The sequence below is a fragment of the Cryphonectria parasitica genome (assembly GCF_011745365.1).
Source record: "Cryphonectria parasitica EP155 unplaced genomic scaffold M406scaffold_3, whole genome shotgun sequence".
NCBI classification, from domain to species: Eukaryota; Fungi; Ascomycota; class Sordariomycetes; order Diaporthales; family Cryphonectriaceae; genus Cryphonectria; species Cryphonectria parasitica.
In genome coordinates this window covers 3,812,350-3,828,925 of record NW_024468911.1, presented here as the reverse complement: position 1 = coordinate 3,828,925, position 16,576 = coordinate 3,812,350, and the positions used below count along the sequence as shown (strand labels likewise).

The 16,576-nt window shown below is 52.7% G+C and overlaps 5 protein-coding genes across 5 annotated transcripts; 2 read left to right on the top strand and 3 right to left on the bottom strand.

Moving 5' to 3' along the window:
- Positions 1 to 51: 51 nt before the first annotated feature.
- On the bottom strand, positions 52 to 3,010 carry M406DRAFT_345608 (Pkinase-domain-containing protein; the record flags this gene model as incomplete). Its single annotated transcript, XM_040922107.1, has 4 exons — positions 52 to 849; positions 883 to 1,172; positions 1,236 to 2,556; positions 2,750 to 3,010. 4 exons carry the CDS (start codon positions 3,008 to 3,010, stop codon positions 493 to 495), a joined length of 2,229 nt encoding a protein of 742 aa, XP_040778717.1. The 3' UTR covers positions 52 to 492.
- Positions 3,011 to 5,482: 2,472 nt separating this feature from the next.
- On the bottom strand, positions 5,483 to 6,043 carry M406DRAFT_254990 (ribosomal protein L11; the record flags this gene model as incomplete). The annotated part of the gene is made up of 2 exons (XM_040917001.1): positions 5,483 to 5,818; positions 5,909 to 6,043. 2 exons carry the CDS (start codon positions 6,041 to 6,043, stop codon positions 5,483 to 5,485), a joined length of 471 nt encoding a protein of 156 aa, XP_040778716.1.
- Positions 6,044 to 6,480: 437 nt separating this feature from the next.
- Positions 6,481 to 8,417, top strand: M406DRAFT_345607 (survival factor 1). The gene is made up of 4 exons (XM_040922106.1): positions 6,481 to 6,740; positions 6,815 to 7,030; positions 7,120 to 7,921; positions 7,986 to 8,417. The coding sequence occupies exons 1-4, from the start codon at positions 6,718 to 6,720 to the stop codon at positions 8,088 to 8,090; spliced, it is 1,146 nt and encodes a 381-aa protein (XP_040778715.1). The 5' UTR covers positions 6,481 to 6,717; the 3' UTR covers positions 8,091 to 8,417.
- Positions 8,418 to 9,362: 945 nt separating this feature from the next.
- On the top strand, positions 9,363 to 9,840 carry M406DRAFT_20457 (uncharacterized protein; the record flags this gene model as incomplete). Its single annotated transcript, XM_040915459.1, has 3 exons — positions 9,363 to 9,452; positions 9,576 to 9,638; positions 9,796 to 9,840. Coding segments are annotated over 3 exons (198 nt in total), but the record flags the coding sequence as incomplete, so codon positions are not given.
- A 712-nt stretch (positions 9,841 to 10,552) lies between these two features.
- On the bottom strand, positions 10,553 to 12,615 carry M406DRAFT_345606 (uncharacterized protein; the record flags this gene model as incomplete). The annotated part of the gene is made up of 2 exons (XM_040922105.1): positions 10,553 to 12,146; positions 12,459 to 12,615. 2 exons carry the CDS (start codon positions 12,613 to 12,615, stop codon positions 11,149 to 11,151), a joined length of 1,155 nt encoding a protein of 384 aa, XP_040778713.1. The 3' UTR covers positions 10,553 to 11,148.
- Between the last annotated feature and the right edge of the window lie 3,961 nt (positions 12,616 to 16,576).

The window sequence follows — 16,576 nt, the reverse complement described above, 5'->3', positions numbered from 1 at the left end:
ACAGTACGTATTCCGAGGAACAGTAATTCGTCTCGCAAACACTGAAAAAATAAAGCTTCACTTGTGTCGATTGATTACGATCATGTATTCTCGTAGACAATCGGAGGGTATACGCAGACCCCCAAAGGCGTGTAAGTCTGAAAATCGCTGAACGGACGATCCAAAGGTCTAACACTCTATCCGCCCACACGAGGTATGTATGTTCAATGTAAATGCGCTGCTGGGCCATCTATGACCAAACCAAGATATCAAAACCAACCCCAATCAGGGGGTCCTTGAACGCCAATCTGTTTGAATCATAGTCCTGCACCACCCCCACCTGTACATCTCCTTGCCGTGACCAGTGTAAAATAATTGCAACAATAATTCTTGAAGGCGTGAGCCTCTGCCTCTTCCTCTCTGTTCTTGAATTCGTCGACCCACTGTACAACACGGCCCAGTTTCGAAAAGTAAAAAAGGACACTTGAACAGTAATCTTTCTGGCCGCTCCATCTACTTTGTTGAAGATGGCGCAGCCGATGGTGGTTCCAACGTGTGCACATGGTCCTCGGCCTTGATCACCTTGCCGAGCTCTACCTGCCGGCAGATAACTGTGTTGCTCACCCAGTTGTCATCTAGAATCTCCGCCATCTTGGCCCGCTTCTTCGGATCGATCTCGAGCATCCGTCCAATAATGTGGCGGCTCTCCCTCGGTAGCAGCCTGAGAATTCTCCAAGGTCCTCTGATAACTTCCTTAGGTTTCTCGCCTGCGCTGGAGGCCCCGGTCGAGCCGGTCGAGCCGGCTGCGGGGTTTTCTGAGGTAGTGGTGGAGCTCTCACGTGGCTTCTCATGCTGGGAATGGGGTCGGTGCTGGTGGCGAGACTTCTCGCCGTCATGCTTTGCCTTCGCCCTGTCATCCTCACCAATGAAAAAGTCTCGTGGAGGCGTGTCGTGCAGAGCACTTGTCGATTTGTTCGGCGGGAGGACCAGCTTCTTGGGATCGTGTCCAGGCGTCGGCTCTGACGCGAAGAGCTTATATGAATTGTCCGTCATTCGTGGGACCTTCCAAGGAAACCGGCGCAGGGTCATGCAGCAGTAAATAATCGCCAGTGACCAGATGTCGACTGCCGTTGGGTCATACTTGCGTTCCTCGTACACCTCGGGCGCGAGATATGGGTCAGAGCCCACAATTCCTGCAAAAAAAGTTTAGCATTCAGACACAGCATGAGCAGCTCGTTTCATGGAGAAGTACTCACCAGATGCAAGAACCATATTGTTCTCGAATGGGTACTTAAACACATGTGCACTGCCGAAATCGATGATCTTCATGATGCCATACTCGTTCACCACCACATTGTCGAGCTTGAGGTCCCGATGGGCCAGGCCCATGCTGTGAAGGTAGGTCACGCCGCTCAAAATCTGCAGAAAGCAGCACGAGACCTCTTCTCGCGACATCTTCCCCGTCATAACAATGGCGAAAAGGTCAAACGGTGCGTACTCCATCACCTCGAACCACTTGCCCTTCTCCTGGACGATATCCAGCGTCTCGATAATGTTGCCGTGGTGTAGTGATGATCCAATGCAGTACTCAGCAGTCAGCTTCTTGACATATTCCTTTTCCGTCTCGTACGAATGGCGAGGTCGGAACTCCTTCACGGCGAAAACCGTGTTGTCCTCGCTCCGCTTCATAAGCCTGACCGACCCGCCGGCTCCAGAGCCTAGCACCCTGCCCAGTTTTCCATACTTGGATGTCAGACCGTGGTCGTCTCCGAAGGGTATCTGGGTGCTCGATCTCGAGACAGGTGGCGTCTTATAGCCAGATCTGATGCTCGCAGCTGGTGAGGTGCCCCGCTTCGGTTTATGATGGCCCATCTTGAAGAATCTCTTGAGATCCGACATGGAGGCTTGGCGGCTGTGGGTGGTGCCATGGCTGTCCTCCTTGTGGAGATCGCTGTTCTTGCCCAGGGCACTGAGCAGCGTAGAGCTTCGCTTGTCCGTGGACGCCCTCGGCAGGCTCAAGGTTGAAGAGCTCGGGGAGACCTTAGATCCCTTTTTGCTGCGCGAGAAGACGAACCGTGGCTCGATAGGCCCCTGAGGCTGTCGCTTGCTGGCCGAGTACGGGTCATTGGCGTCCCCTGAGGGTGTGAACGGGCGAGTGTAGTGAGCCGAGGCCCGGTTGGGACTCGAATCGCGAGACGCAGGTAACGATCCGGGCCCGAGAGAGAACATGCTTTTCCTGTGATTCTGTTCCGGCGCTCCTAGATGTTCTGGGGTAGGACGCCTCTGGTGAGGCCCGTCAGATGCTGGGCGATGCGGCAGGGTTCGACTGGAGGTCCTTGGTGACGTGTCTCGCTTGTTGGAGTCCTGCGGCGTCATGACATCGTTCGCCAAGCGCTTCTCCTCCTGTACTTGTTGTTCCAAGACCTTTGCATCCGATGTGCCGTCCGTGCCAGATGGGGTCAGAGGTGGGGAGTTGACTTCGGGTCCTCGCGGCGCGAGGCGAGGCGACGGGATGCTCGTGGAACTCTGCGTCTGCTGCCGGCTCGGATCTCGCGAGGAATCGTCGTGGGATGGCACCTTGGACATGATCGTCAGTGTCTGTTTGGTCTTCAGAAGCCGACGAGGCGGTTCGACAGTGCAGCATGAAAAAGAAGCCATGGCGGTCGGGGTGAGGAAACGGAAACGCCGAACGTGGACGAAGGTCCCGAGGCGGAACAAAGGCAGGGCTGGTAAGGAGAGGATAGACGGATTGAGAAGGGAATCAACATACCCTAGAAGCAGGCAAGGAGTAGGCCTCAAACGAGAATATGTTCATCCGCTTCTCTTGTAGTCGGTTGCCCTGCAGAGACTTGGACAGCGCCTTGAGGTCCTCGGGTGTAACCTCGCCCACACGGTCATCCTGCGAGGTCGAGGGGGGCGACTGGGACAGGCAGTGCTGGGGATTGATCTCTTGAACGGTAGAATTGAAGCGAACAGTGGGTCCAACACTGTCATCAGTAGACGTTGGCGCATTACCGGCTTGTTCGGGCATACTCTGCGAGACACCTGTGGGAGCTGAGTTGGCTCATCTGGTCAGTCAGGAAAGGAGGCTTGGAACAGACAGAACAAATTGGCGCCCGACGCTATAGGAGGAGAAGGAAAATTAAAAAGAAATGATGGTTGGTGTGGTGGTACGAGAGAAAGGGGATGAGGCTGGCGAGGGCTGATTGAGGGTATTGTGGTGGCTACAACACATGTTCGGCATGTGGGGTTGCAAACAAGAAAAGCCGTCGATGCCGAACATGGAGGGGCTAAACGGGCGTGTATGGGAGTTCTCTCTCTCTCTGTATGTGTGTGTGCTCACCTTGAGATGCGAGCTGCGAGGTGGACAGCTTGCCTTGCGCCTCTTGCGAGAGCGCAGCCATGGTGGCCTGATGATCGCAAAAATCGAACGGATTGGGTTCTTTTGGTAGTGCTGCTGTCGGGACAAGAAAGCGGCGCTGCTGGGTAGTTGGTGGTGAGGCAGAATTTGGGTGTGATTGTGCAGATGGCAAGATTGATGACGGGCAGTGGCCGGAACAGAAAAGAAAAGTGAACTATGGAACAACCCAGGCCCAGTCGATGATGTGGGGCAAAGAGTCAAGATGCAATGCTGGGTTTAACCCCATCCTGGTAAATCCGGGCTCGCTAAGCACATGTCACTACCGACCCAAACACGGCAGCAAGTGTACAATTTCTCACAGAATACGCACCATTAGTCGTACGTACTATGATAGTGCCGATAGTATACTATGCCGTAGAATAGTGGCTGGCTGGGCTAGAATGTAACCTGCAGGTGAGACAAGGCATCTCATGCTGCGGAACCGGCCACGGCCCAGTTGCAGCCGGAGACGACGGGGGCTCGGGCTTTCTTTTTCTAGCCATCAATCCTCCAAAGCCTACCCACCTTGTCGTGGGTCAACTCTATCGTGAGTCTTGGCCCGCTGCGTGGTCCTCTCTCGTGGGATCCATCCTGTTACAGTGACTTAAGCAGCACATACTGACGGCACGGAAAGAAAGGGTACGGATGACTGATGTCTCAGAGGGGGGACAGAACAGGAGCTATCAGTTCTTAATGAGCCTCGTGCGCTTTCCTAGGTATCAGGCACTGTCTGAGTCAGTTCCCTGAGCGCCGACTGTGACGTTATTGTTTGTTGCTCTTGTTGTCGTTGTGAACAAGAGACAAGAGAGCAGCCGTGCAAGCTTGGACATCCCCCCGAAGTTGGCCATCGGCGGATCCGGAGGGGCTTACACGTGGTTATTGATATCTCGTGTCTATGGCTGGCTCATTTGCTTCACAGGAATGTGGGATCGATAATCCCACAACATCATTTCTTCTTCTCCTTTCTCAGTCACAAACTCTCCATCTTGCGTTACCAACTGACTACTTACTTACACAAGGAAAATGAACAGGCTGTTTGAGGATCTTCAAAGCCATCGAAAGCATGCCTTCGCACTTTCGTCTACTTGCATACCATTTGCCTCACCTGAAGGTCTTACTTCTGAGCGTTCTGAGTTTTGTGGCTGCGATCTAGAGCCTTGTCAGGCGGTAATCAGTACCATCCATTGAACTCTCACAAACGCTGCCAGTCACGAGGAACAGAACTCCGTGCCACTTTCGCTAGCCTATAGCAATGGTGGCTGTGGTATGAAATGTAAGTAAACAACTGACTAAGTTAAGTAAGCTTACGACTCAAGAGCCTATTTAGGAGAGAAACAAAGGCACTGACAACCTTGGGAAGCGTGACCATCCTGTGGCCGCGACCCGACCAGCTCGCTGACGTCGTTGTCTTAAGAAAGAGGAGTCTGGACAGTTGAGAACCTCGTTTCCGCGCTAAACTGGCATCGCAACCGGGTTCGGAACAATCCAATTAACCATCTTACCGCCCGAAGCTGGTGGACTAGGTGCTCGGTTGTCGCCATATGCTGCATGCCATCTAGTCTACCTCCGCCGCGTGACTAACACCAAAAGAAGCCACTGATTCCATCTGCCGTATCAACCTCGCCACAGGGCTGAATGCTATGCTCTGCTTCTGCAGCCGCCCCAAGGGTCTCGCTTTCTCGGCCAAACACCGGCCCAGGGGGCTGATCGTGCATTGGGCCTGCGGCTTACGGCGAGGCCTGGCCCTGAGGCTGGAAAAGGCTCGGTCCGTGACAGCATTAAAACAAACTGCTACCATGGATAGGCTGGCATGCATAACACCTCTCGACACCGCCCTGTGATTTTCTGAATTATAGCAGCGGCCGCTCAGGACAACAATGCTCTCAGTCGCAGGCCGAGGGAGCCTGTCTTCCTTATTTGTACGCACTATTGGTACGATCTCGATGATACAGGATGATCGCTCACGTGCCTCAAGCCTTGTATCATATTTTTAGGGGCCCCCCAATCCCAGATAAACTCCGATCCTGAACGCCAGCCATGTGGATTACTGGGCACCATCCAGCCTAGGAATCTCCACAACCACAGAGGAGAAATCTCGCTTTTCTATGCCACAACGTTGATGCCTATCGATCTTGCCTGGTAGATAATCGCCTTGCAGAGGCCTTCAAGGGACAGACCAGAGAGGCGCAGCTCAGACTGCTTGATCTTGGCGATCTCGTAGACATGCTTCAGGCTGATGGTTCCCGCGGTGTCGTGACCCGGCTTCGCGGCGCCTTTCCTTTTGCCCTTTTTCCCTATCGGCGCCTCGGCTGCGTTGAGTAGCAGCCATGATGTCTGTGGCGTCCGTACGTCGAAGTGGAATGATCGGTCAGGACGGACGGTGACGCGAACAGGTAACGGCGTGCCTGGGTTGATGTGTGCTGTCCTCGCGTTGAATTCCTGAACGATGGCGGGTGTCAGTCAGTATGTATGTATGTATCACTGATATATGTACCAAGCAGGTCAAGCAGGACACATTGTCCCTCGTACCTTGCAGAAATCCATCGACTTGATACCCTTACTACCCAGCGCAGGACCGACAGGCGGACTTGGGCTAGCTTGTCCAGCTCCGACGATGAGCTTTACCAGCTGGTCGACAGCCGCACCACCCCGCGGCTTAGACATTCTGACAGACTCTGCGCGGGTAACAGTTCTTTCAAAGGTTGCAGCTGTCGTGTGTCGTCAGACGGTGCGCGTCCACCTGGGCTGCGGAGGTGTGGTGGTTCAGGCGGAAACAGGGGAGAGAGGCACGCGATTCGCGATCACGAATGGAAGCGGGAAATTTTCATGAGGATCGATCTTCATCGATATTTCTCGCTGGGGCGCGGCTGGCAAAAGCGGGAGCGAGCTCTAGGCGCTGCACCGAACAGGTGACAGGGGCCCCGACCTCAATAGGTGCTAGGGGTTTTGCTAGGGGTCCGTCAGCGCCGCCCAATGTCCTGGCCGGACGTCCCGGGCTGATGTCAGTGGGGCCCTTAGAGGCACATGCAGTGACGCTCGAGGCTGCTATTGCATAGGCAAGGGCCCCTCCATCCAAGCGATTTTCATGTTCTTGCCATCTTCCACGTTCAAACATTGATCTTCCCAAGGCCAACTCAGACAAGGGCGGTGTGATCACGAGCAGTATTTGAGCCTTTTATTGCACGTGCTATCGTCTTATCGTCATTCGAGATTTTGTTTCGAGATTCATATTTCTACCATTACGTCCCAGAACTCGTTCCGAAACGCCCAACTTCCTGCCCCTCGTTCCAACCTTGAAAGATCGTGTTCCTTGTAAACCACCCCCACCAACCCAAAAGATGTTCAAGTGGGCTCAGAAGCAGTGAGTATATATATCCTCAATGATTTGCTGGAGACTTGAGGACGACCTGCAGACTGACAACGACGTCACCCAAGGCTGGCCGATGTGGCCGGCACCAAGGAGCCCATCTATGGGCCCTCCGCAATTCGCTCCGTGGCCGAGCAGGCGAAGGAAACCCCCTATACCGAGCTGACGAGAGACGACATGAAGTGGTTCAGCATTAATTCGACGAGCGTGGAGACCTTCACCTTCTACCTGATGGCCGACAGCGGCCACGCGGCTTTTGTCCAGGTCATCTATAGTAACGTGGCGTATGGCACCACTTTTCTCTTTGGGTCCTCTTTTTATGCTGCCTCAGCCCAGAATGCGCCAATGCTGACCGTCTGATGTTTGTGCACAGCAACATCCGCACGACTGTCCAGTTCAACTCTAAGATCTTCTACCCGGAGACCTCCAAGGAACCCCTCTGGTGCTCTACGCAGCTCAAGGACGTCGACTTCAGCGAGGACCGGTGCAACTTCTACGCGCAAGACTGCGCCATCGAGCTGTCCGCGGATGGGGAATCCTACACGATCAAGTCAATGAACGATGCCAGGTCTGTGGTCAACATAACCGTGAGAAAGACGGCCCCAGGGTTTGTCTGCGGCAAGGACGGCAAGACGCTGTATGGCACAGATCTCGAGAACCCGTGGGGGACGATGCGCCATGCCTTCTGGCCGCGCTGCGTTGCTGAGGGCACGATCGCCACACCCGATGGACCCTTAGACTACAAGGGCAAGGCCCTCTTTATTCACGCGCTGCAGGGCATGAAGCCGCACCATGCGGCGGCGAAATGGAGCTACGCCAACTTCCAGGGCAAGAATCTGTCTGCGGTGCTAATGGAATACACGACCCCTCCATCATACGGCTCGACCGTGGTCAGCGTGGGTGGGATTGTCAAGGATGGAGAGATCATCTCTGGAGGCTGCACCAACAAGGCCACCCATACCAGGACTAAGCAGGACGACAGTAACTCGTGGCCGGAGCCTGAGGCTGTCAAGTTTGAGTGGACCGGGACCACCAAAGACGGTCAGCCGGTGGAGGCGGTGATCGAGACGGAGCTGGAGGACAGGCTTGACAGGATCGACGTCATGGCCGAGGTCCCCGGATTCGTCAAGCAGATCGTTGCTGGAGCCGCCGGTACGAAGCCATATATTTACCAGGTAAGTCTATGTCTGTCGCTTGCCTGACTACGAATGTGCATCGGGGCTGAGAAATTCGATATAGTTCATGCCGAAGAATCACAAGGTAATTCTAAAGCTGAAGACTGGAGACGACGAGACGGTGGAGGAAGGTACGCTGTTCAGTGAGGCCACTTTCATCTCGGAATAGAAAACAAGACGACAAAACGGGTCCCTGATAGAAAGGAAACGATACGATCTCAATATCAACCATGGGATTCAATTTTTGGAAAAGAAAGACATGGTACATATACAGGAGATGCACTATGGCGTTGGAGGATGAGGGACTATTTTGTATCGAGGGGCATGCTTTGTCCCTCTCTCGATCTGAAGCTGGCGTGAGTATATGGCATCGTCTTGAGTATAGAGACTTTGTAATTCCCAACTTGGTGTAATTAATAAGCTTCTTGAGCCTTTATTGTGCATAATCTGTGGTTGGACCCTCTGATCTCCAAATGGAGAGGTTCACTGATCCCTGCCCAAGTTGTCTCTTGTTCTGTGCTTGTACTGTGACATACCATAGGACTACACAGCACAAGTGTGCTTCTTGTGTGGTGGTATAGTAGATTGGCTTATCTTATCAGTTGACTACCAACGCCAGCTAAGCCCCGGGAGCCAACCAGCCCCTCTCCCCATCGTGCTTTTTAAGCTTGTGTTTGACTTTCGAACAAATCCCCACAGCAAAGTAAGCCCATTCCCGTCCCGTCTGGCACCAAACCGGCCGTTTGCACGGGCGACTCTGGCCGCCCTTCACTTATTATTATATTATCATATTATTATTATTTTTATCGCCACTTTTTCTTTTTGACTCTACAGTACAACCTCCCCCTTCCCTCGCTTCACAGTGCCCACCTGCACCAGCTCAGCTACCGAGCATGCCATTCACGACGATCCACCAGCGTGGTGGGCATTCTGGTTCCAAGTCCTTCTCTGGCATGATTGCTGGGAGGGCTCTTGGGCTAGGTGGCAAGTCGGGCGCCAAGCGGCATCGGTAAGTGTGGGGTTTTGTTTTTTTTTTGGTTTTTTTTTTGTTTGTTATTTTGGTTGGTATACATCGAGTAACACCGCCCACAAATTGCAGGAGGATCATGAGAGACAACATACGAGGAATCAGTACGTTGTTTTGACATTTTATTACTTATGAATGAATTATATATATATATAAATCATCGGGCACTCACTTGACCGCCCTCGCTAACACCACTTGTGTGTTCTCTTCACGGCGGTGTGCAGCTCGCCCTGATATTCGGTAAGTAAAACAACAAATGCCCTTTATCTCGCCGCCACGACAACAAAACCATGCCCCCCCATCTCCTCTACTTCCTCATCCCATCTCCCGCTGGCCACCCCACATTTCATCCCGCATCCTCGACAAACAACCGTACGATTCGTGGGCAGATGCTGACAATGGACCTTGCCAAACAGGCGTCTTGCACGCCGCGGCGGCGTGAAACGCATCTCTGCTGGCATTTATGACGACGTTCGAGCCGCGCTCAAGGACCGCCTGACGAACGTGCGTATCGCCCTTCCCCTCAAACACCTTCTTCCCCCCTTCCCCCAACCAGCAGCCTTGGCCACCAAGGGCCAGGCAGCCGGCCCCCATACCGAAACGCACCGCGCTTACAGAGTCTCTCAGATCCTCCGTGACTGCATAACCTACGTCGAGCACCGACACGCCAAGACTGTCACCGTCTACGACGTGAGTCCGGCCCAGAGCATATGTTTTTGTTTCTTTTTACCTTTTTCCTTTCCCTTTCCCTTTCCCTTTTCCTTCTCTCCCTCCACCCCTCCCAGATCTTGGCGTGCAATTCAAAGCCCCCCCCTTCCTTTTCAGGTCATTAACTTCCTCCTTCAAGGTCCTTCACGCCCTACAGCGCATCGGTCGTCCGGTCTGGGGATTCGACCCCTACATCCGCAGCTCTCAAAACAGGGACGACAGGACACGCACTGCTCACCCTCGCCCTCGCGCTTCCTCTGCCGATCTTGATGACCTTGGCGTTGTGAACTGAGTCCTGCTTGACTACTTTTTTTCTTCTTTCGAATACCCCGCCCCCCCTTTGGTCTCGAAAATATCCCAGTCGCTGGTTTTCTTTTCTTTTCTTTTCTTTTCTTTTAATTTTAATTTTAATTTTATTACTTCTAGATACCAAAAAAAAAAAAAAAAAAAAAAAAAAAAAAAAAAAAAAGGGTTGGATCTCTCCCTTATCACTCTTCTTGTTGTTGTTTTTGGCTGTGCCAAATTACATGTTCCGATCCGAATGTCTGCGGATAGCGGGCGGGAAGGGAGGGTCGCGGGGCATATCATCTAATGATTTACATGTACTATAATAAATTTATGTCTCCTATGATACAATTCCATATCTGCTGCTGACTTACTTGGCCCTGGAACAGGCGGCCTCTGAACTGGAGGAAATACCAAGAGCAACTGTTGGGTGAAAACTTGGCTATGTGATGCACCTTGATAGCAGGACATTCAAGAGGGCCCGGGAATGAGAACAAGATTCATCCTATAGCAGGCTCTTTTGGGATGCTGCATCAGACAAAGAAGGTGACATCGCAGACGGAATCCCAAGGTCACAGACAGCCAAGTCAAGAAGAGAATTGGAAGCGTTTGAACAATGTACGAGTTCCTCGTCAGGATTAGATGTTGATTATTTAATGAGCGTTCTACGCGGTGGGTATATGTTTCCCAACATGATCCAGATCAGTTCCGTCTCTTTCCTTCGTACTGCCACAACAAGGGCGTACACGACCGCCATGTCTTGGAAGAATGAGAGAAATGGGGTATCATCCAAACAAAAAAGAAAGAACAAACCAGAGAAAATAAGACAACAAAAAAACAATATCCTGTAGCCCGTCCCTGTCCAGATGTAGATGAGATGCAAACGAATGACCCAGATATCGACTCTGTCCGTTCAGCCATCTCCTCCTCATGCTCTTCTCTTGTCTTGAAAGAAACGAAAGTGGTATCATAAGAAGCAAGAACATTGCACGCCGGCCAACAAAACATGTCCAATCCAAAAAAAAAACCAAAAAACCAATCTCCGCCATTGCCGGTCCCAGACTCTCTCAGACTCTCGTTCCACACTGGCTCTTATAGATTCCATCTTCTTTTTGTCTTCCTTCCCTTTTTTTTTTTTTTTTTCTACTCCTTTTCTGCAATAAAAAGGGGGCGGAAAGAGAAAGAAACAAATAGAGACTTCCTCTCTTCACCTCTTCCTCCTCATGCCATCCCACTCCCCCAAAACCCTCTCCAGCGCCCCAGCAGCCCGCCTCTCGCCCAGCCTCAAAGCCCGATTGAACATCTCAGGCAGAAACACAGCACTGTTGGCGTGCTCTGCCGCAAACCCAACCTCGGCCTCGCGCCCACATCGGTCCCGCGTGGTGCGCACCGCCTCGCGGAGTAGGTCGGCGCCCACGCCCTGGCCACGACAGTCGGTGCGCACCGTCCACGCACGGAGGACACCACGGCCGCCGCGACGGTGGGACTGTGGGTGGTGGCGGTTGCGCCTGCTGCGGGGGGAGGAGGCGGTTGGGGGGCCGGGCTCGAGGCGGAGGACACAGGCGCCAACGAGCTTGGTGCCGAGGTGGGCACCGATCACAATGTCCTCGCCGCTGGCCGCTGCATCTGCCGAGGCAGAGGAAGAGGAGGAGCTGGTGGTGGCGGTAAGAAAGTCGTCGTCCAGGTCCTGAGCGAGCTGACTGTAGCCGGCGGTAGCGCGATGGATGGCGACGAGGTAGGCAACGACGAAGCCAGCGGCGAGAGCTACCGCGAGGATGGTTCGGGTGGCCCAGGCGAGCTTGTAGGTGAGAGCGAGGGCGAGGGCGAGACCTGCGAGGAGGAGCGGGTGGGAGGCGAGGCTGATGGCTGCGCGAGGGCGCTGCTGGGCGATGGAGTCAGCTATGAGGGCGAGAGCGGCGGTCTTGTCGCTTTGGCTGGTGAGGATGTCGAGGGACAGCGGCGGGATGCTGAGGTCGTCGTCCAGGCGGCGGGGGGGCTGGCGGCGGGGCGAGGCAGGTCGCCTGGTGTTGATGGTAGTAGGAGTAGAGGTGGTGGTGGTAAGGATCCTGCCGAGGGGGGAGGGGGAGAGAGCAGGGCCGGCGGGATTGTTGGGGATCGCCAGTGGCTCAAGAAGAGGAGTTGAGACGTTAGACGAGAGGGAGGAGGGCTGGAGAGCGAGGTTTGCCCTCAGGAAGTGGAAGAAGGCTATTTGTTTGGAGATTGTTAGTGATCTTGGGTACGAGTTTTGTTTAAGTCTTAAGTGAGATGATGGTCAAAGTATCGGGAGCTGGTCACGACCGAGCCTCGATGGATATATCAAGAGAGCACAGGCGCTTAGGGAAGGAACAGTCTTGCTGAGATCGACGAAGCTATCGGCAGTTGCCATACATGAAATACATGCAATTGAAATGGAAAGTGACACTGGCCAGTGACCAGCGCCCGAGATGACAAGTCTCCAAATAAACCATCGTAATCGTAAACAATTAAATGAATATAAAAAAACTTCTCCAAACTTACCAGTACTCGTCTTCAGCCCAGGAACGACATCATTGATCCTGTCGGCAATGGAATTGGGGCCAAGGTGACAGGCGCTCAGATCGAGCTCAATATGCGTGCACTGCGTAGAAGGATAGTACGAGGTGGTGGTGGTCGTCGTCGCAGTAGTGGTCGCCATAGCCGCCTATCTTTGGCGTCGGAGAAAAAAAATAAAAGCACAACCCTCAGGGTCCTCTTTCTCTCGCTGTGCTGTGCCGCCTAAGGGAAGGAGGGGGAAGGTAGCTGGGGTGTTAGCACCTAGGTAGGGCGCCAATGCCAGCTTGTGGTGGGTGGGTGGTTGAGTTGAAGGTGGGAACAGCGTCGTAGTAGTGGGTTGTCGATTTTAGAAGTATAACCCTCTGGAACATGTGCTCTCAGGAGGACAACAAAAGAGTACAAACAAAACAAGAAATAAAGAGACGAAGAATTAGAAAAAAGGAGATCCCAAAGGACTAAAAAGTAACAAGAAACGGTTGCCTCCCCAGACTGGAGGAGTCAAGGGTTGACGACGTTCGGAATATAAATCTCGAAACTCCTGTAGGATCCAGTCGAGCCTGGAACTCAGTGGAGCCCAGGGGGAATTGGCGACTGGGGTGAGGGACCCGAGTTGTGAAAAGGTTTTTTTCTGACACAGAACCTTTTTTTTCTTTTTCTTTTTTCGTTGGTGTATTCTTTTGCCCCTCCTCCACTCTGTTTTAAGAAGGCGTCTTTTTTCCCCTCCAGGATACAGCCGTCCACTTGTGTCTGTTCCTTTTGTGGTATCCGCCGCGGGGCGACCCTCCTCTGGGCTCGGGAGCTGCTGGGTCCAGCCACGCGTCTGTCCTCGGTTCAAGGTGCCAAGTAGGTAAAGGTAAAAAAGTTTAAGGTAGTAGCAGCATGTATGAAATAATAGTAATTAGGATCCTGTCAGAGGAGTAGGAATCCTCTTGCGTGCGTGCGTGCGTTCTCGTCCAGGCCAGAATCCTTCTGCTGACTTTTTGTTCTTTTCTTGAGGATGTTTTTGACGAAGGAGGAAGGGGCCTCGTATTTTGACAACGACCCTCAGAGAGAGAAGAATCTTAAAAGGAACAGAGAAGAGAAAAGATGTTGGAGATTCCGGGGGAAGAATGGACGAAAACAAGAGATAATTTCGAAACAAGGAGCCGGTCGGAAAGGATGGCGGGCAGGGCAGGGCAGGGCACTTGGGCTCATATGTCAGATCCCTTCCCTCTTGTCTTCTTGTTTGTGCGCGTGCTTTGGGATGATCCGGTCGGTATCAGATATCAGGCTGGTATCGGCCATCCAACACAAAGCCAAGACTTTGGCACCCTGGTCGGCTCTGTCTTGGTTCCCCGGTAGCCAGCCAACGGGATGAGGAGATCGTCCTGCAGTGTCTCTTCAGGAAGATAAGGAGGTTGGAAGAGAGAGATAATGCAGAGAAACAAAAAAAAAAGAAAAAATGACGACAGAGGAGGGCTGGGACTGGTCGATCCGAACTGAACTGGTGTGGTGAGCGTGGGCTCTCTGTCTCTCTCTCTGTCCCTCTTTATTCTGTCCTGCATGCTTTCCTGTGCCAGAGATTAAGAGGCGGGTGGGTGTGGTGACATATCTAAAACTAAAAGGTTGTCCGTCGTTTCTGCACCAGCATCATCGTGGAATTCCTTGAGCACGCCATGCCGATTCTGGAAACAACGCAAGTCCTATTTGAGCACAAGGCGTTGTCCCACACACCCACATACACGATCGAAAGGGAACTGGCGAGGCATCTTGATCCACTGGGGCTTTTCTCTGGTCACGAGCCATCATTTCCAAGCCAAATGATGCCTTGATTGAGTTCTCTTCTCTTCTTCTTTCTTACAGTCTCCTACCAGAGTACCATTCCCATTATCAGTACCAATCTCACGACAGGATGATGCGAGACTTTGGAGGGGGGTTGGAAGGCGCGGGGGGGATAGAGGACGAGAAATTTCTTCCCAAGTTGGTGATTGATAAGACGATGCATGTCATACCACAGTAAACTGTTGAACCAATTGGGTCCCATAGGAAGCCTATTCTGTACCCCCCTACCCCCACTCCCACCCTACCGTTGCATGCATGTAGGGGGGTGGGTGAGGGACGCCGCCGTTTTAGGGTTCAGCATTCCCACCCGAGGATGGGAGCCTCGCAGCCATTCATATCTAGACAAGAGGTTTCTGCAGGAATCCTTCCGGCCCATCCAGAAGTCTTGATCTCAAACTTGAGAAATTTTTTGGTCATCCTCGTGAACTGATCTGCCTCCCACCTTTTGTTTTTCCCTCCTATCATAAGATATTCTGAAGAGGAGAAGGGGTGGGGGGGGGGGTGTGGGTTACCTGAACTCATCATCCCATTGCTCCGTTCTGCACTGTCTCTTTAGCTGGGTATCAGTAGATCCGGAGACATGGTCATTCTAAAACTATTAGCATATATAGTATACACTACTATAGTGCTACTGTATGTATTTATTGTAGTAGTAGGTTTAGTAGCTTGGCTTCCCTCGTCCAAACATCCCTGGGTCGTTTAGCAGATTTGGCTCGTGCCACTGCCAGCCACTGTGGGGGAAAAGAGTCCAGACCATACGGGACCATCTTATTAGTATGATATGCAGTAGCAGTGGCAGTCATGCGGGCGATTGAAAGAAAATAAACATCAACCTCATCTGCTAAAACCTGCTAGTGCGAGCGGACGTGGCGGTCAAGGTCATTTCATCTTTGGTAGCGCAATCAAAGACGCTATGCGCTCAGATACGCAACGCAACTCGCTGGGGCCCCGCGCTCGCAGCGAAAAGTGTCATGTGAGGTGATGGCAAGTAGGATTTTCCAGTCGGCATATGCGGCTGACGTTTCGATACTGCAGGCTAGCTGCAGCCCCCGGCGATCGCCTCTCTCTCGCTATCTCTTGCTCTCATTCTTTTTTTTCCTTTTCTCCCGCCATCGGCGCTAGTGTTTGGGAGTTTGATGTTTTCTCGTTCTTTCTTGCAGGGTAGATTTTTGACCCAGATGTTTCCACACTCTTGCGCAGGCTCGACAATCTCGTCATCAGGATCCGGTCCCCTCCCTCAATAGATTATACGTTCTCTGTTGTGGTTTAGTAGTATATCTCCGCAGATCTTTTTCTTCTTCTTTCTCTTTTGGCTGTTATACTATGGTACACAGATCAACACCCTCCTTTTTCTATTTGCCAATAGACGAAGAAGAAGAAATGCGACGGTGATATTCGCCCAATTCGAGGTGTATAGTCCGTCGGTTAAAGCCTCCTCCCGCCGATGCCCTCCCCGCGTCGGGCCAATAGCCTGCAACCTGCAGGGCAAGCCTAAGCCGGCGCCGGGTTCGGGTGGGGGGACGTGGAGAGAAGAGGAGACAAAGGGGGTGGGTGCCGTGCATGAAGTTTGAAACAAGAAGAGACTCCTGCCTCCAACCATCCAAGGGGGTCGTCAACCCTGGTTTGTGGGGAGCATTGAGTTTGAACCGCCCACTCAGGACTCCTGGTTTGTTTGTTTCGCATTGACGGGCTTGCTGATCATGAGCGTTCGTCTCGTTCAGTTCTCGGTCACACGGCTTATTTCTGGGGCTGGAGAATCGGGAGATCGAGGCGGTGTGGTGTGACGAGGAAAGTTTTGTGACTGTTGTTTGTGAAAGTGATGCTGTCTGGCTGGTTTTCTCGCCGCCCTCCTTCCTCCACTCTGACGAAACCCCCCCCCCCCCTTCCGGTTCCGGCAGCGGACTTGCAACCTGTTCTTCCGTCCGTCCGTCCATCTACGTGTCCGTGACGGCGTAGATGTAACTGCCGGGTGATGACATCGTGTACCATAGTATACGAGGTGCGAACTACAGTATGTCCCAATTAGAGACAAGGATTGCTCCCGCATGTGATTTGCTTGCTTTCCCACCTATCTCCGAGGCAAAAACGGGATTTGCTTGGGAGGCCGAGGCTCGTGACTGCTGCGCAGACCTTCGTAAGAGGAAGTCGCATTGAAAAGATGATTGGCAAGAGACGACTCCTCGTCGATTATGTATTGCATCAATCAGAAAGACATGCGTACGTAGTACATACCATAGTACATCTTTGATACCGTCCAGGTTTCCAGGGACCTCTACCGATCA